General features: G+C 40.3%; 2 protein-coding genes and 1 long non-coding RNA gene across 3 annotated transcripts; 2 read left to right on the top strand and 1 right to left on the bottom strand.

Annotated features, from left to right (window-relative positions):
• Positions 1 to 6,164: 6,164 nt before the first annotated feature.
• Positions 6,165 to 9,105, top strand: LOC307013158 (piggyBac transposable element-derived protein 3-like). Its single transcript, XM_079640414.1, has 2 exons — positions 6,165 to 7,937; positions 8,091 to 9,105. Exons 1-2 carry the CDS (start codon positions 6,884 to 6,886, stop codon positions 8,819 to 8,821), a joined length of 1,785 nt encoding a protein of 594 aa, XP_079496540.1. The 5' UTR covers positions 6,165 to 6,883; the 3' UTR covers positions 8,822 to 9,105.
• A 2,059-nt stretch (positions 9,106 to 11,164) lies between these two features.
• LOC307017798 (muellerian-inhibiting factor-like) lies at positions 11,165 to 15,944 on the top strand. Its single transcript, XM_079647572.1, has 7 exons — positions 11,165 to 11,351; positions 12,106 to 12,351; positions 12,435 to 12,604; positions 12,722 to 12,833; positions 12,989 to 13,088; positions 13,177 to 13,601; positions 14,759 to 15,944. Exons 1-7 carry the CDS (start codon positions 11,216 to 11,218, stop codon positions 15,151 to 15,153), a joined length of 1,584 nt encoding a protein of 527 aa, XP_079503698.1. The 5' UTR covers positions 11,165 to 11,215; the 3' UTR covers positions 15,154 to 15,944.
• LOC307017803 lies at positions 15,531 to 19,547 on the bottom strand. Its single transcript, XR_013802259.1, has 5 exons — positions 19,407 to 19,547; positions 19,125 to 19,185; positions 18,902 to 19,039; positions 18,153 to 18,229; positions 15,531 to 16,171 (listed from the first exon to the last, which is right to left on the bottom strand). It is a non-coding gene; the product is annotated as an uncharacterized lncRNA (long non-coding RNA).
• Between the last annotated feature and the right edge of the window lie 486 nt (positions 19,548 to 20,033).

Here is a 20,033-nt window from a genome sequence, read left to right as displayed (position 1 = left end):
AAATAAATCGTCCTTGAATGCCTGAAATCTTTCAAAAGGCCAGGGCCGGCCCTGACAATTTGCTGCCCTCGGCAAGATTTTAGCTGGCGCAACCTCCCCCCACCCCTTTGTGGCATGACCACTAAAACTGAAAAATATGGACACAAGATTTGTGCAAATGTATTTAGTATACTATCCATTTGAACATGATTTAAGTGGGGGTCGGACCTAACATCCTCTAGGGGGGGTCCGGGGGCATGCACCCCCGGGAAGATACTTTTTTTTTAAATATTGAAGCTAAAAGCATCAATCTGGTACACTTTGAGAGCAACATGAAGAGATCTATGGATACATCTCTCAACATCAATGTGAAACAGAACTGTAAGCAGGTTACAATTAAAACCTATAATTGCACACTAAAGTCATTATTTCAAAAAAAGAACTATTTTACATAAACCTCTGGTTTTTATGGGGCTGGGGCAGTTCAACTTGATTTGGGGGGGGGGGGGGGGGGTGCTGTACGCAATATAGTCGTAGTTCTGTTAGTATAAGATAATATGATGTACTTTGTTGATCGAAACATTTTTCTTTTAATTTATAACTTTTTTTTTCTCCCCAATTTTCGCCGACCCCGATGGGCCCTTAGCATTCGCCTATACTGCCTATGCCAAGGGCCGGCCCTGTCCAAGACAGACAGTAGAAAGTACAGTTGTCAGGATGGAGTCATGGGTTCAAATCCCACTTCTGACATGCATTATACCCCAAGTTAAGTATGTCTTAAAGTTACCGCCCTTTGAGGCACCTAGGACCTTGAGACCACAGCGAAGCCGAGGTGTTGCCCACGTTGCCTTTTCGGGCTGTGCCCGGCCGGGCTCAAGCCCGGCCACCAGGCGCTCGCCGACGAGTCCTCCTTCTGGGCCTGGCTCCAGAAGGTGAACCCGGGCTTCCTCCGGGCCGGGTATCCTCACTTCGTGTGTCGTCTTTCATGAGGTCTTGTGAACCAATCTTAGTCTGGCCCCTTGCCTGAGACCAATTTGCCATGGGAGACCCTACCAGGAACATAAGGTTCCAGACAACACAGCCCCCAGGTTCATCAGGGCACACAAACCTCTCTACCACGGTAAGGTGCTGGTTCTTCAGAGAGGTGTTGGGGTTTGACTCAAAATCTCACAAACTTCAGAGGGAAGAAAGTGCTTTCAATGTGATATAGAAGAAACATTTCCCAAATATGGATCAATAAAGTACTCATCTATCTATCTATCTATCTATCTATCTATCTATCTATCTATCTATCTATCTATCTATCTATCTATCTATCTATCTATCTATCTATCTATCTATCTATCTATCTATCTCTCTAGAAACAGCTTTGTTCAGTTTCAATTTCCTCCCACTTATTGTTTGCTATATTTGCAAACAATGTGTTAATGTGAGTGTGTTATTACAAAAAGCAGTATTTTATTCCAATGTACAGAATTAATTCAGCTTATATTTCCTGAAGCCTCAACGTTCACATTGACGCACCAAAACAACAGGAACATTATTAAACATCGTCTCCAGCCTCATCTTTTCCTTTTCAGTCAACAAAATGACTTCCGCCCCAGACCTTTCACACATTTATGGCCTGAGTCTCTCACAGGGAGCTCCTTTTCTGTAGCCTCCGCCACAGCAGGGGTTGTTATTGGCATATTTCTCTGTTTCTGTTCTCACACAGCGACCAAATAATGATTTGATTGAGGGTCATAAATGTTACCTGCCAGCCTCTCTTCAATCTAATTCCTGAGCTGCTGCATTGACCCCTCGATTGAATCACTATTTCATACTTGTGCAGCCATCTCTCAAAGGAAAAAACAAAGACATGAAGTGAGTATCATAAAAACACTTCAAGGTAGTACTTGACTTGACCAGAAATATAATATGGTGCCATGAAAACGCAAAGATTTCAAGGTTTTGCACGGAAATAAGCCGATGGCAAGAGAAGAAACATGCTTTTTCAGATGTACTCGCATTAGTGTGGACGTGGTGTGACGCACTTAAAATCAGACTAAATAACTCATTACTTATTATTTGAGTGATGCCGAATACTGAGGAGGAAAAGTGCTGCTAATTACATTTTTTATTCACAATTTAATGAAAAGCATTCTGGAAATAAATGGAAATCTATTAGTATTAGTAGTAGTAGCAGTTGTAGTAGTAGTAGTGGTAGTAGTGGTAGTAGTAGTAGTAATGGTAGTAGTAGTAGTAGTAGTAGTAATAGTAGTATTAGTAGTGGTAGTGGTAGTGGTAGTAGTAGTAGTAGTAGTGGCAGTATTAGTAGTAGTGGTAGTAGTGGTAGTAGTAGTAGTAATGGTAGTAGTAGTAGTAGTAGTAGTAATAGTAGTATTAGTAGTGGTAGTGGTAGTGGTAGTAGTAGTAGTAGTAGTGGCAGTATTAGTAGTAGTGGTAGTAGTGGTAGTAGTAGTAGTAATGGTAGTAGTAGTAGTAGTAGTAGTAATAGTAGTATTAGTAGTGGTAGTGGTAGTGGTAGTGGTAGTAGTAGTAGTAGTAGTGGCAGTATTAGTAGTAGTGGTAGTAGTGGTAGTAGTAGTAGTAATGGTAGTAGTAGTAGTAGTAGTAGTAATAGTAGTATTAGTAGTGGTAGTGGTAGTGGTAGTAGTAGTAGTAGTAGTGGCAGTATTAGTAGTAGTGGTAGTAGTGGTAGTAGTAGTAGTAATGGTAGTAGTAGTAGTAGTAGTAGTAATAGTAGTATTAGTAGTGGTAGTGGTAGTGGTAGTAGTAGTAGTAGTAGTAGTAGTATTAGTAGTAGTGGTAGTGGTAGTGGTAGTGGTAGTAGTGGCAGTAGTAGTGGTAGTAATAGTAGTAGTATTAGTAGTGGTAGTGGTAGTAAATATAATTTTTTTATTTCATTATTAAACAATGCTAGTGAATCCTGGTGAAAAGTAAGAGGTATGGTATTTTCGAAATGCAAAGATTTAGAGGTTGGAAGCATGATGTAAGAGGCTTTTCCATATGTACCCGCATTAGTGTGGACGTGGTGTAACTCTGCCCTGAAAGCCAGACTAATGTATTCATTATAGGTGTCTTGGCATCTTAGAGCAGGGAAACTCTGGTGTGACTGCAGATGAGGATGGAGAAACAAAAAGACCCTCCATGATTTCAAACCAAATATTGCCTCCATATATCACGACACCAAAACACAGTCCATCGATCTCCCCCTGAGATGTGTCAGAGAAAATGAAAAAGAAGAACGGCAGGTACAAAATCAGGCAGTGGGATGCAAATTGAATGGAAAGCAGGGACAAAGAACCACAGTGCATTTTGGGATGTTATCTAAAAACCTCATTCACTCTGGCTCGGTGTAATGAAGCTGTGTCTCTGCTGTACTCCCACTCCCCTCACTCCATTTCTGTGTGAATAAAAACATATTCTCTCGTGTGTCTCTAATTAAGCCCTTGAAAGAGACAGAAAAACAACGTTTCGTAGGAGGAAGAGCGAAGGAAATTATGTGGCCTCGTCTTCAACTGTGCTTCAGATACAGAAAATAACATTGAATTACATGAAAGCATTTTGTCTAATAACGAATGTATTTACTTTATAAAACAAATAATCGAGTGTGTGTGATGAAGGTTATTTAAATCCTCGCCAAACTCAATTCGCTGACGGTCAAATTTATGTTCCAGGATGCAGGATTGGAAAGTGAGTGTTGATCGATAATACAGAACCATGTTCATCTTCTTGGCAATTATGAAAAAAACAAATTGAGCGACTCTCTAGGTCCATTAGAGAACAAATAGAATATCTCACTTACATCAATACGCGACTTGTTAACAACACGTCCAAGGTGCTGGGAATGATTTATTTATCATTCCAGCGCTGCCAAATACTGAGGAGGAGGAGTAATGGCATTTTTAATTCACAATGTAACAGTCTGGTATTGATGGAAATGCTCTGGTGGATCGTAGTAGTAGAAAAGTATGTATAGTATCAATGGGTACTAGTATTCTTGCTTTCTGTGGGGTACAATTCTTCGTAGATTATTAAAACATTTTAGCTTCTATAGGTCGGTAATCCAAGACCGAAGATAGGTTTTAAAGTAGTCAGGATCGCCGAGTGGTCTCATTTTACCCCAAGTAAAGCATGTCATAATCTTAATTCTGGAAGTATTTAGTCATACACCAAAGTGAAGAGTGACTTATGGCACTAGACGAGAAGTGAGACGATCACCAAAATCATTAGGATTCATCATCTGGGAACCATGAACCCTTGAGCCAAATGATTTTTCAATCTGTCCTGTAGATGTTGAAGTAGTAGTAGTGGTAGTGGTAGTAGTAGAAGTAGTAGTAGTAGTAGTAGTAGTAGTAGTAGTAGTAGTAGTAGTGGTAGTAGTAGTGGTAGTAGCGGTAGCAGTGGTAGTGGTAGTAGTAGTAGTGGTGGTAGTGGTAGTGGTAGTAGCGGTAGTAGTGGTAGTGGTAGTAGTAGTGGTAGTAGTAGTAGTAGTAGTAGTAGTAGTAGTAGTAGTAGTAGTAGTAGTAGTGGTAGTAGTAGTAGTAGTGGTAGTAGTAGTGGTAGTAGCGGTAGCAGTGGTAGTGGTAGTAGTAGTAGTAGTGGTAGTGGTAGTGGTAGTGGTAGTGGTAGTGGTAGTAGCGGTAGCAGTAGCAGTAGCAGTAGCAGTGGTAGTAGCAGTGGTAGTGGTAGTAGTGGTAGTAGTAGTAGTAGTAGTAGTAGTAGTGGTAGTGGTAGTAGTGGTAGTAGTAGTAGTAGTGGTAGTGGTAGTAGTGGTAGTAGTAGTAGTAGTAGTAGTAGTGGTAGTGGTAGTAGTGGTAGTAGCAGTAGCAGTAGCAGTAGCAGTGGTAGTAGCAGTGGTAGTGGTAGTGGTAGTAGTGGTAGTAGTAGTGGTAGTGGTAGTAGTGGTAGTAGTAGTAGTAGTAGTAGTAGTAGTAGTAGTGGTAGTGGTAGTGGTAGTGGTAGTGGTAGTAGTGGTAGTAGCAGTAGCAGTAGCAGTAGCAGTGGTAGTAGCAGTAGTAGTAGTAGTGGTAGTAGTGGTAGTAGTAGTAGTAGTAGAAATGTATGTAAAGTATCAATGGGTAGTATACTTGGTTTCAGTGCGGTACATTACATAATTAAACTCCTATAGGTCCAGTAATCTTTAGATTTTAGTAATCTTTGTTATCTGAGTCAAATATAAGCAGGACGGGTATATCAACACAAAGAAGTTCTGTTGGTGGTTTGAAAAGACATGACTTTTGAAGGTTTTGGAGTGTTTGGCATGGCAATCTATCTAATAGTAATCTGAGATATCTCATTAAGTCCCAGATATAATTGAAGTAGGACTATTAGGTGTTCCTTTTTGCAGAAGAAACAGTGAGAGAAGCAGTAGTCAGGATGGCCGAGCGGTCTAAGGCGCCAGACTCAAGGATCGACTCCTTCCTGATCAAAGGGACTTCTGGTCTCCAATTGGAGGCGTGGGTTCAAATCCCACTCCTGACACTTGCTTTACCTCAGACGTGTTAACTTATATGACTCAATACCCACCAATTAACCCTTTAACGAACTTCTTCTTGATTACTTACTCACTTTAGGTGGTCTAATTGGGGGAAATAAACCCCCAACCCTTATTGAGTAGTGCCTGATTCTACACACTGAACCAGACAGGAAGGAGGAACCACACAAATTGTAAAGAAAGTGTGTGTGTGTGTGTGTGTGTGTGTGTGTGTTTGTGTGTGTGTTCGAAATAAGGTGCCCGCAGAGGGCTGTGAAACAAAGAGCAGGTAGATTGATGATTGATTGGCCATGGCTGTCTGGCTGACTGAGACTCATTGGCATCCGTCACTTTGATGAATTACACCACAGAGAAAAACACACTGCACTCTGATTACTGCCAGGAAAATATGTATGTATGTGTGTGTGTGTGTGTGTGTGTGTGTGTGTGTGTGTGTGTGTGTGTGTGTGTGTGTTTCTAAAGCCTCTGTATGAGCATGTATGCACAGTGCATGTTGCTGCTGACATCCCAGTGAATTACCCTGCCTTTAGTGGATGTTGTTCCCATGCTAATCCGCCGTTTTGCACGCATCCAAAGTCCATGTTTAGTATTCAGCAGGAGAACGAGGAGCGTCTCTTTAAGTCTGGCCCAAGGTCCTTCTTCACCGTAAACAGAGGGCTATTTGTTCATATTTAACCCATAAGAACCTGAGGTGACGCGCATGTCACACACAATTTTAGGGTGTAGCAGGGGTGTCACTTCAAGTATACCCTTAATTTCAACTCATATAGTCCTGAAGCGACACCCAAGTCACATTTCTGAAAGGTCATGTGACCATTGGGATGACCTCATGTTCAATTAGCAGCCACCTTTCCTGACTGTTTTCTCCACAAGCTAACTTCAGTCTGCCAGCTAATTTGCCCCTCTGCCCATCCTGAGGATAAAAGGTAAGATCCATCAAATCCTATGGTTGAAATATTGGATAACATGTTGTTTGTCGAATATAAATCATTGTTTAGACTTTTTATTTTTTATTCTGTGGTAAAAGAGCAAGTAAATATGTGTGTGACATAGACGTCACTGCAGGCATTTAGACTAAACTGGTAAAAAAAATAAGTGTTGTGACCTATATGTCACAATTAGAAAACTTGTCATTATCTGATCAGTTTACTTAATTCAATTATACTCAGTAATATATTGTTATTATATTATATATATATAGCTAGCTATAACTAGTAATAACTAGTTACTTATACTACTATCTAGCTAGCTACCTACAACATGGCAGGTTTAGGACTAACGTCATGTGGCACTTTACCTCACAGCTGGAAATGATAATTACCGTGCTGTAGGGTAAAGTGCTACCAACGTTACATGATGACATCAGCTGAAAGTCATGATTATTTTCCATATTTTCTTCTCTAGATGAACAGGAAAAATAGGTGGGATGGAGACAAGGACATCCAGAAGATCCTGGAAATAATCCTGGATGGAAACGAAAGTGAGGTGGAGGGATTAGGTGGTGAGGATGAAGATGAGGATGAATTTGATGATCCTGTCTTAGATCCTGATTATCAGGAGGAGCCATATGAGTCGGAAAGCGACATAGGGGAAGAGGAACCACCTCAACCAGAGGGAGAAGAACCTCCTAATGAAGAACCTCCGACTGCAGCATCCCACCGTTCTACTGGCCAAGAAAGATTCTTATGGCGAAAAAAAGCTTTTGAAACACCAGACCACACCTTCAAAGGAGAGAGGGTCCAACCTCCAGATGAGCTCCCCACTCCCCTGCAGTACTTCAGGAGGTTCATTACAGATGAGATGCTTGTGGCAATGATGGAGCAAACCAACCTCTACAGCGTTCAAACCTCTGCCACCCACAAGAACGTGCAGACCACAGTAAAGGAGCTGGAAATCCTAATCGGCATGTACCTGCGCATGGGACTTTGCCAGCTTCCAGGAAACCGTGTCTACTGGGAAAACGACACAAGGATTGGCATGGTCGCTGACAACATGTCACGCGACCGTTTCCAGACCCTCCTCACATCTCTCCACTTCACCGACAACGAGGCTCCATCCAACAGGCAAAAAGGGGATAAGTGCTGGAAGATCCGTCCATGGCTTGACATGTTCCGCAAACAATGTCTCCAGATCACCCCGATGGAGCACAACTCCATCGATGAACAGATGGTCTCGTTCAGAGGAACGCGCTGCCCCATCAGGCAATATGTGAAGGGCAAACCCCACCCCTGGGGATTCAAGATCTGGGCCCGTTGCTCATCCGACGGAATCCTATGTGATTTCCAGGTCTATGAAGGTGGCACTGGGAAAAGAACCACACTTGGAATGGGAGGAGATGTGGTCGTCAAGTTGTGTGAAACTCTTCCATCAGGCCAGAACTACAAAGTGTTCGCCGACAACCTCTTCTCTTCAGCCGCACTGGTGCGAGAGCTTCGTCAGCGGCAGATCTTCTACACAGGTAACACACACACACACACACATACATACACGCACACACACACAAACACACACACACACACACACACACACAGGTAATAACAACATACCTATGGTCTCATTCTCCTTTGTTTCTAGTTTTGACTCATCTTGTCTTATTCTTTATGTATTACAGGAACAGTCCGCAGCAGTCGCCTGGCTGGATGTCAGCTTGAGGATGACAAGAGTCTTGCCAAGAGAGGCAGAGGATCTTTCGATTGCCGGGTGGAGAAAGAGGGGTCCATGGCCATAGTAAAGTGGCATGACAACAGACCTGTCACCTTGATCTCCTCTCAAACAGCAGTGGAACCACAAGACAAAGCTAGGCGCTGGAGCAAACCCCAGAAGGCATTCCTTGACGTCATCCGGCCTAATGTCGTCAAAGAGTACAACACCTTCATGGGGGGGGTGGATCTCATGGATAGATGCCTTCTCCGGTACAAATACCACATGAGATCACGGAGATGGTACATCTACCTCTTCTGGCACACCCTCATGGTAGCCCTGGTCAACGCGTGGCTGATCTACAAGAACGACTGCAAGCTGATCGGTGAGAGAGCACTGAATCTAAGAAGATTCCAGGCAGAGGTGGCAACTTGCCTCATCCTCATCCAGGCAAGAAGGGGGCGCCCATCACTTGACATGAACACTCCATCTCCTTCAGCACCTCCCACGAGAAAGAGAGTCCGTGTTGGAGTTCCTGATGATGTCCGTAAGGACCACTTTGGACACTGGCCCGTGAAATCTACCGAGCGTGGCCGCTGCACAGTCTGCAAAACAAATGCAACCACCACCCTGTGTGAGAAATGCGACGTGCATCTCTGCTTCACAGAAGAGAGAAACTGCTTCAAAGGCTACCATTTCTAAACAGCCAGCAGTAGGCTTGGAAAGGATAGTGTAGGATGACTGGGAGGAGAAGAGGAACGGGAAGTTGTTGAGATGTAGGTGTTGTGGAATTAAAAATATTCCTGGTGATTATTGACACTCTGTTTCACGTGTTCCAAATGGTTCCAAATCTACCAGGCAACATGTTTTCTATTGTTCAGATTGTACTTTTCCTGCTGTTGATCTGAAATAATTTCTAGCCGGACATTGTTTTTTTTATTATTCAAGTGGCATTGGATGTTGATAAAAATAAAAAGTCAGCTACATTCTCAGTCTGATTAATTTTAGACAAATGAAGATTGACATTGACCTAACAGACAAAGATCCACCTCTCACCTGGTCCAGTTTGAAATGTCAGACACCTGGTGTGAAAAATGAATGAATGGCACTTGTTCTACACTAGTAATACATGGCATATTACATATAATAGATATAATACATATTGTATTGTCTCTTGAGGACAGTGTGGGACATGGACATGGTCTTTGAATAGAGTGCAATTGCGTTATCAACACAGGTGAGTCAGGTGAGCACTAATGATCAGTCCCTTGCTGCAGGTGTGGTGCTCTGGCGACAACACTTGACCTTTATTTGATGATAACTCCTTCTGGGAAGGTCTTATGGACCTTGGGGAATGGACTTGATATAATTGTTCCTTGGGAAATGTAGATGTTAAAAAACATATGGCATGCCTAGGTGTAGAGATGTTTGGTGGGGGCACTTTTGGGGCCAATAATGGCATGCGGGCCCTTTTGGGGGCAATCGGAAATGCAAATACTCCTTTCTCTCTCTGTGCTCTTTCTGAGATGGTTTGACCATGACTAAGTCATCTGAAATGGATTCCATTCCTTCTCAGCTTTCCAACCATACATAATATGCCTATGGTAACATCTTTGGAAGCTTCAGAGTTAATGGAATGTGCTCAGGAATGTCAGAAATGTCAGAAAACACTGTACATTTAATAATTTAATTTAACAATCAAATAAGACTGCAGTGACACTGATGTCACTTTTCAGATCTCTGTCATCTGGTGGTGGAATTTAGATTTTTTTTTTAGACATGTGTTCTATGTGCTCTATTCAACCTGTGTTATGCTCCCACTAATTTTTATTGAGCCAGAAATTGGTCCAGGTTCTTATGGGTTAATTCCTTGTTGCAGTCTTCAAAATAACGAGTTGAATAGTGAGATGTAGCCTACTGGTAGACACATTTTGTAAACTATGGACAGAGCCAGGCTAGCTGTTTCAAACTGCTTCCATATGCTATGCTAAATTAAGCTAACCATCCTCTGGCTCTGGCTTCATATGCAACACACAGCTATTTTTTATCTTTTACACTTCTGTATTTTTTATTTGATTCAAACACAATAGAGCTTGTTGTTTTTTAATGTAGCTGCTCAGCTCAGGTGTTTTTATGAAAAACAACATTCAACTCATCTGTGTCTTTTCTACATTCAGTGAAGCTTTGCTATACAATCATGAAGGGTTAAAACACATTTGGCGCGTTCGCACCGGAGCACTTTTCCCACAATAGTTCAACAGAACTCAGATATATTTGCGTTCACACCAAAAAGCCCCCTGAACTAAATGAGTTCATCAGAACCATTTTTACCACCTTTTCAGTCCCAGTTACCACGCCCCGTAAAACAAAAAAAAAGCTTTGTGAAGCCGCCATTTTATTATACTCGCATTAGCATTAGCCCAGCGCAGAAACGTAGAGAGACTAATTTATGGCAACACAAAAGAAAACATGGGAGCGGTGGAGATGTCAGCGTTCTGGCGATTTACTACATTCACTCTGGGACTCCCAGCAGCTTATACTGAAGCCAGTCCCCAACTCCGAGGACTTTCGGGTGGGGACATAAATTGTTTGCGGCCTGCCAGTAAACCCAAAGCAGCAGAAGAAGAAGTGACGTCAGCGGCTTCATTTGCCTAATCCACCCCCAGGGATTTATTGAGGTGTGAACGCGATCTGCTTTAGTTCATCAGAACTAAAAGAGTTCTCATGAAATATTGTGGGAAAAAGACTTGGTGTGAACGTTCCTCTTATCTCTTTTGTGTATAATATATACTTGGATATGCATTTGAGTTTACACACATTAAGCTCCAAACCAACAATATTGCCTTTTATTTGCCTTTCATTCGCTCCCATTATCAGACTTCAACTTGCCTTTGTGAGGTGAAAGACACATATTTCTGTGCAGCAAACAACTAAAAATAGAATCCACCGATAAATGATCAAGGCCAAATATTTGGCAGCACGTGACCACGTTAGTGAGAAGAGAAGGTGGGAGCATATACCTCCCTACCTCCCGAGCTTGACACATTCATAACATGTGATAAAGATAGGTCTGACCAGACATGTTCAGACCAGTCTATGGTTCAGACAGATAGAATGAAGATGTTTGTGGATGTGTTCTGTGTCGCAGCCCTGATGTTCTGCTGCTCCAGGCTCACTGTTGGCCTGCATCTCTCCCATGGACGGCCCCCGGCCCGCAGCCTCTCACTCACAGGTCAGACTCTGCACAATGATGAGCGGTTTGCAATAATATTTATGCGGTTCTGTGCAATGCCTTTATTTTTATGTTTTTATCTGGTCAATAAGTGTGTTTTGGATTGTTTGCATGCGTTAAGTTCTCGTTTATTTTTCACAATCAGAATTAGAAATACTCTTTTTAACCTCAGCGGGAAATTGAATTTATTAAAAGTTGCTCCATTTTAATATGAAATTGCAATCAAAAGAAAACCAGACAATAGATTATGTCAAATAAAATACAATTCTATGTTTCAAAATAATTAATCTAAAGGTAAAGAAGTACAAATGTGCATATTGTTCCATAATATATAACAACAATAAACTTGTAAACATATGTTTAACACAATATATGTTTAGGAATTTAATTGTATAACAGTCGCTCCATTTGAACATTTCAATCAAATAAAAACATTTATAGAAATGAAAGAAGTCCAAGTAACAATGTGCACATTTGTCCAAAATATAAAAAAACTATATATATATATATGTATATATATATAGTATATATATATATGTGTGTATATGTATATATATATATATGTATGTAAAAAAACGAATAATACAATAGCAGTTTACTAATAATGGTGATGCTGAAAACCAGATAGTTATTCTAAATGTACATTTTAGTATAGTAATAATGCCAACTTGATGTAAATATTGCACAGTTGAATAATCTCCAAGGATACATATTATTTTAGTTTGTAATGTTATTGTATTTTTTCTTTATTCAGAGCACAGCTTTCCAACAACAGCATCCACAGTCTCTCATCCCGCCCCTCACTATGCACCGTGCTTTGTGGATGACATATTTGCAGCGCTGCGTGAAAGTGTTGGTAACGATGATGAACTCACAAACTCCAGTGTGTATCAGTTTGGAGTCTGCACGGCATCTGAACGCTCATCAGTCTTACTGCAGCTTGCTAAGGAAACACGGAGAAACCATAGGGATGGATTGGAGCTTTTGCCTCCAACTGGAGGTATTATTGCTCTCTGAACGCAATCATTTGTTTGAATTTTTTTTTTTTTTTATCTTTACAGAATGTCTTGATTTCTCCATCAGTGATTTTGGCAGAGGAAAATGAAAGAGGAGCGCTCTTGTTGACCTTTGACCTCCCACCGTCTCCATTGCTCAAGCCGAACCCCGTGCTGCTCCTGGTGTTTGAAAGTCCGCTCACAGGAGGAAACCTGGACGTCACTTTCTCCAGTCCGTCGCTGCATCCTAACACACAGGTACAGACAGGCCTTGTGTAAATATTGCCTGTTTTAAAACTGTCCTGATGTCCCTAAATCTTTTGTAGATGATCATGGTTGTCTTCTTCTTTCTTTTCTACTACTGTTCTCTTCTAGTCTGTGTGCATTTCAGAGAAAACACAGTACATAATGCTTACAGGAAAAGCATCAGAGGGCGGCGTTCACCACAGATGGAGGATGTCTATTGAAACAAAAAAGCCTGATATGAGTAAGAAGTAACATCAGTCATTAGTAAGATATGTCATGAGTAGTGAATGGTAGGAATAAGATAAGACATTAGCAAGATATGACCTGTGTAAGATATGACATTTGATATCATTTCTTTTTTCATGTGCCCTCACCTCACATTTCCTCTCTTTGCAGACCAAAGCCTACGAGACATTCTTATTGGTGGAAAATCAGGAAGTACCACCAGCATGACTCCACTTCTGCTTTTCTCTGGGGAAGGAGGAACAGAAAAAAGGTTTTCTTGGCTTTCATGTTCCTTGTTGACATGTTACTCAACCATTGCCAGAGAGATGCTCAGCAACATGTTTCACTCTGTTTCTCAGATATACCCACACTTCATCCCCGGCCTCCTCACAGACCCCTTTTCTCTGTGAGCTGAAGAGGTTCCTGGATGAAGTCCCGCCTCAGGACCCCCCTGAGTCCCCCGCCCTGCAGCTGGACTCCTTAGACTCCCTGCCCCCCCTGCCGCTCGATTTGTCCTCCAGTGACACCCTGCTTTCTGAACTGATCAACTCCTCCTCCCCGACCATCTTCTCCTTCACCAGCCGGGGCTCCATGTTTCAGGTGCATCTTGGGGAGTTGGCCATGTCTCCTGCTCTGCTGCAGGAGGTGAAGCAGAGGTTGCAGCAGACTGTGACGCAGGTGACGGAGGTCATAGAGATGGAGGGGGAGGTTGGCTGCAGAGCCACAAAGAGGCTGCGAAGGCTCACCGAACTCAGTGCGTTTCCAGAGAAGGAACCTCCAGCAGGTGATGTGTTCAAGAAAACTCCTAAAGCAGATGTTCCCAAGCTTTGTTGTCAGAGCTACAGACCCTTCAGATGAACACAAGTACCCCTAATCAAGCCTCCTGTCAGGTTCCACAGTGTTAAGTTAAGGTGGATTTCCTTTTACATTGAATAAATATGATAGCAATACAGTATGTTTCCCATATATTTGGTCTATCAATGTTTGGTCGGTTAAGGTTTTCATTCAACAACTTAAGGTGGCAGATGGTGGATATTTGAATCATTAATGTATTACTTTAAGCTGACATGTTTTTTTTCATCCATTTCAGGTATTTATATATTACCCTTACAGGATTAGGAGCTAACTATTTCAACGAATCCACACCTTAAGTTTACTATTTCAACGTGCTGCTTTTTTAGTAACTAAATATACTCAGCCGTTGCTTTTATTTGCATGTATCCATTGCTCTAGCTTTAAGCTAGACATTTCAACCACTATTTCAAGCTTACTACATCAACTTATTTTCAATGTATCCCTTGGTTTTGGTAATGCTTACTCAACTAGTTTTTATGGAAGATTTAATTTGATTGGATTTATTTCGAATGTGTAAAACACTAATACAACATTTTTACATGAGAATTGTTATACAATACAAAACTAATCAGTGTCAAATTAATATACAAAAATATGACTGATTCTAAATTATGTATAAACAAATAATCTACTTAATTACACATCCGAAAAGGGGTGGGAAGAAGTTTACACTTATTTAATCGCACCCCTTCTTTTTATTTTCAAGGATTTCATAGTTTTTCTTTTTAAAGCATAATTGTTTTTAATTATTGTTCATGGAATATTGATATGCAATATTTGATATTTAGTTTCATAGCTCACTCAATATGTGGATCAAATGTATTTTTTTCAAATGAGTTGAGCTTCTTCAGTCTTGCAAAATAACTAAAGCCCCTGGAAATCACAGTCCTTAGCAATGTAGACGTTTATTCAAGTGCTGCTCTGTACTTTTTACTCACCTACATTTATCTGACAGCTTGGGTTACTTTGCACGTTCATATACTATGAAATAAATCATCTAATCGATAAGAAGCACTATAATCAATAAAGATACCTGGCAGTATGAAACTCACTTTGTAACTGGTGCTTGTGTTCCCTCTTGAACAGGAGCGAGCCAGTACCGTGCTTTCCTTCTGCTGAGGGCCCTGCAGACGGTGGCCCGTGGATACGAGATGCAGAGAAGCCTGCGATCCACCAGAGACAGCACTGGCAACACCACGTGCGGACTGAAGAGCCTCACCGTGTCCCTGCTCAATGGATTCCGGGGTCCCGACACGGCTAGAATCAACAACTGCCAAGGCCCGTGCGTTTTCCCCCTGAGCAACCCCACCTGCCACGCCAAGCTGCTCAACTCCTACATCGAGAATGGGAACCTGGAGGAGCGGGCCCCCTGCTGTGTGCCCACAGCCTACGATCCCCTGGATGTGATCAGCCTGACCGAAAGAGGGACTTGCATCTACCTCGAAGCAAACATGTTGGCGAAGGAGTGCGGATGTCGCTGAGTATGTTTTCGTCTTGTAGTTTTATTACGACACAAAATATTTTTTTTGCATATTTAACTTGTAAAACTATTTTAAATATCACACGTTATTATCATTTATTTATTCCTACAGTATTAATACTCTGGGAGTCAGCAATGGACAGTACATTAGTACATGTATGTACTTTTCATCCGTATAATTTTGAGGGAATTGCACTTATTTACAATTCTTGCTAATTTATACTTCTATTTTAGGATTAGGAGGCAAGTATATTGTGTGCTTTACTCCAACCTAAAAAATAGCTTATTTTTCTACAATTACATCATTAAAATGGTGAACACGTTGATGCATCAATAATTATAATCCAATAATATAACATATTTCATTTTGAAATGGGCAATTGCAGCAGAATGAGTACTGTCCAGTTTTGGTGTTTTAAATATACTTGACTATTACTTTTGTAATTTTACTGTCAAATTACTATTTTTATTTCAATAAGGGTTTTGAGTTCTTTGTCCACCTCTGCTTTTAGTAAATGTGCGTGTTCATTCCTAGAGGTCTCTTTATGCTATATGCTTTCACATACAGTATAAAGACAATGTATTATCTGCAGTATTTTCACACTCAGTTAAATATAAGTATCATCATATTTTTTGGTAAATATGTTTTATTACAATGTTTTTAAAGGCAAACTTTACAGACAATATAAGACTTTGTTGCACTGTGGCAGTAAATTACAGTTCTAAATCAGTGATGCTAAAAGGTAGATTTAATGTTTCCTGTCTGACAAATGAAATAAAAAATGGATTAGGCTTCTGCATCTTTATTTTATTAAATGCAAGGTACTGTATAATGAACATGATTTGTGTTCTCAATTTGGAAACATGCTGTTGTGAAAGTTGATTACATTTATTTTTTCAAATCATACTTTAGGTTTGGGTTTCAGGATGGAGTTGTTGCCAATCGGCTTTTTTCTTCTTCTTATCGCTCCGAGTTCTTCAGTTCCCCACCACCCCATGAAATTGTCCCATAGTGAGATCTGCAGACAGGCAACAGGAAAAACAGTCTGAGTTCAGAAGTGATTCCTCAAATACACACAATATACCACCACATGAAAGCAGAACATATCTTTATAAATTCACTTCAGTTTTTTTTTACGTGTACCCTTTAAAAATGTCACGTATATAGTGATGCAATGAAGTGCAGTCATACTTGCAATCCAGTGAGACCAATACTTACCAATAGTAAGTGTGTATCGCTAATGCATTGAACTTATTGGCCTAACAGCATTTTTATAATTTGTATTATACACTTTTATCCAAAGCGATTTACAAACACTTCAACACTGTAAGCATGTCTACATTTCTAAATGATGGGCCTAAGAAGTGTAGAAATGTTGAATGTCAGGGACTACGGATGGAAATGAGCTCAAAGCTAAATGAAGTAAATGCTTTAGGCAGGGCTCCACATTATAAATGGCCCTCTGGCCCGGAAGCACTATTTAGACACCCCGGGCCAGCATAACGTACTTTCCACTTGCCCGATCGGGCCACTAAAAATATTGCTTTAAAAAAAAAATTGTCCTGTGGTATTGGTATTTTGACTAGCAATTTAGTTGAATTGTTTCGTTTATTAACGCTACAACATAGCGTTTCGTGAGGCGTTTTGTCGTTGTTGGGTGAAAAGCAAACAGCTGTTTGCTGAGGAGCGCAGCGCGAGCAGGCTCCCGTGAGCGGGAGCGCGCTCCTTCTTCACTAAAGACTATTGCGCCACCTAACCATTCGCCAAAAATGTTTTTAATACCAGCGGTAACCGACCAAGCGCCGGGCAAAAAACAATCTTCAAACAAAAGAAAGTCACCGGAGGAGTTAAAGGAGAGTGACAGGGAGTATGAGAAGAAGAGGGAGAGAAGGTTTTAGCCACACTGTAACGCGTCCTACGCGACCCTTTTATAATCTATCGATTAGATTTATGATTCGCAAATTATAAAAGTAGGGTAACAAAACTTGGAGATTATCCGGCTGAACAAAACGTGCAACAGGTTTATTTTCCACAGACCTTATTTCCAGCTATTTTCCAAAACCCTGTGGAGAAATCCCATTGCATTTTGTCGAGGGAACCAGTAGCTTACTTCCTGGTTTTATGACGCGTCACTGCACCTCTCAATATGATGCCAATATAAACAAGGTCTTCTGTCGGCTCTGTACATCAATGCCGACCTATGCTGACAAGTAAGTGAAGAGTAGAAAATATAAAGGTATTGGCTATAGGGAAATGTCCCAGCAGTTTAGGATAATGAAGGTTGTAATCTAATCTATGACATAGCCATTACGTTTCTAACTCCTAATGACAGGAAGGCAGAAAGTGCATTATACAAATAATAATACTCATAATAATAGCAGACATTTTTTAACAATGACCAGTGACCACAATATCATTATTTTAATAAACCAAATATGAACAATTGAGGAAAATGAGGAAGAACTGATGATTCAAATGTTGTAGTACAAGTAGTAATGTAGTTAGTGCATAAATTACTATTGCAACAAATGTGTTAATCTTTTTCATTATAATTCGATTTTTCTTTGGACGAATGCTCCGGGCCAGTGGCTACAATGGTGGGGCCAGTGATAATACAATTCCACCAGCCCGGAGGGCCAGTGGCATTTTACCCTTAATGTCTACCCCTGCTTTAGGGTCTCTTTTATTTCCATATTTTGACAATCTTTTCTTTAAACTTCTGTAAGCTTGATAAAAAAAAGTTAATAGCTTAGTGCTGACTATTGACTGTACGGATCACATTCACATCATGCAAACGGGATAACATCAAGAAGTGTCATCGTTCAGTATAAAGTACCTTTAAACTGCAAACAGAGATTCAGTATAAACAAGGCCTCTATTGATTTATACCACTGAGTAGATAAGAAATCTAAATAACATCACAAAAATCTTACCCTTTAAATCGCTCAACATAGAAACCAATAGGTTTGGGTAATCTTTATTAAAGAGAAAGACTATACCTGAAATATTGAACCATCCTGCAGACTTCCAACAAAAGACCTTATTCCTGTCTCCTCAACAAAAGAATCCATTGCATCTAGAGAAAAAAATATATACTGTATAAAACACAAACAAATCCTGCTGACTGTAACAGAGGAGAAATAGTTTGTGTAGAAACTATTAAAATAATACATTGTAACAATAATACATATATGTCGTATAGAGAAGTATCCATGCAAGTTGCATACTGTATTACTGTATAAAGACGAAACAAACTGTAGCGTAACAAGTACTTAGATCCTTTACTTTATTCAAAAGGTTACAGTGCAGAAGTATTTTCATAAAAATTGACTTTTTACTATCAAAAAAATACCCGGTTAATAGCTCTTTTCATGGTGTTGTAGAAAAATATAATTCAGTTTTTAACACAAACAAATACATATTGTTTTAATGTTACAGTTTGCCAATGTTGAGCCAAATAGATATTTTTTTAAATACTGGGTAGATTGTGCAGTGCGTTGTATTATGTAAGTATATGATGTGTTTTTATATGACAAAATAGCTAAAAGCTATGAGTGTTACATAAATGTAGTGGAGTAAAAAGTCCAATATTTGCCTCCGAAATATAGTAAATCAGATGTATATGAAACATCTAATAAAAATACTAAAGTAAAGAACAAGTATGTCAAAATAGTAACTGAGTAAATGTACTTTATCACAGTCCACCACTGAAAACAAACCATATAAAACGTTGTGTATCATGACTCACCGTGCAGTTCGCTGACTCCTGAGCTCACCAGCAGAATAACCAGAGCCAGCACTAGGCAGCGGTTCATGGTAAAACCTTTCCATGGGTTAGGAACATCACTCAAATGTTCGATGGACAAAATACGGTGATAACCCGACACTGTGGACAAACACGAACAAGTCAGAGGCTTGTTGCAATACAATTCACAATGTATTTATTTTTAAATTATGGATATTTGTCTTACTTATGATGTTTTCAGACACTCCAACTCTCCCTCCTTAATTCCTGTACTCCTATATTAATAGCTGGTCACAAAGTTAAAGTAAGTAGAGATAAGAAATTGAGTTTTTGACATGCATAAGTACAATTGAAAGTATATGCGCCTGTATTGCTGTGTGCACAGTCTTAACAATGGCCCAGTGTCTCATAGGCTTAAATAAGCCAGCTTTAAATAGTCGTTTGGCTAATCACAATAATGATATTTAATGCGTTATATATGAGCATCTTGATACATTAAGAAACGTACCTGATTTGAGCCTTCAGTTGTGTCTCAGTATTGAAGTGAAGGAGATTGTTTTGACAGTGTTTTCAGTTCTGCAGGCACCAGAGACGGCGTTAAACACAACCTGCACCATGCACCGTGTTCCTTTGCTCCTTGATTGACAGGCACAGATGACAGTTGTTGAAAAAAGGAAAATGACATTTACAGAGGCTGTTTATACTTACCACTGGTAAGTTACCAGGCTATGGGTGGACAAGTTTAAAGAGCATTAAACAGCATTAGCCTATTATACTAATTAATTGCATTTAGTTAGATGCCTAATGGTATACAAATAATAAAACTATTGCTCTTTTGGGAACATCTAAAATAAGGCTTCTCTTTTGTACCTTATAAGTCTGTTTAGTACCAGTAAGTGACAGGTGGAAGTACTTTTACTCATGTACTACACTGTATTGAGTTGCAAATTCACTTTGAATGGGGTGACGTCACGCTTTGCCGAACTGCATTGTGGGAGCAAAGCGTTGCTCGCTGCAAAAGTAGAGCAATGTTCTACTTTTGAAGCTTCGACGGAAGCGTCAGTCAATCAAATCATAGGCCAGTACAAGCTCTAGCCAATCAAACTGCTGCTTTTGTGTCCGGGGCGGGAGATTC

Source organism: Notothenia rossii, assembly GCF_949606895.1.
Source record: "Notothenia rossii genome assembly, chromosome: 1".
Lineage (NCBI taxonomy): Eukaryota > Metazoa > Chordata > Actinopteri > Perciformes > Nototheniidae > Notothenia > Notothenia rossii.
This window is presented reverse-complemented; position numbering and strand designations above follow the sequence as displayed.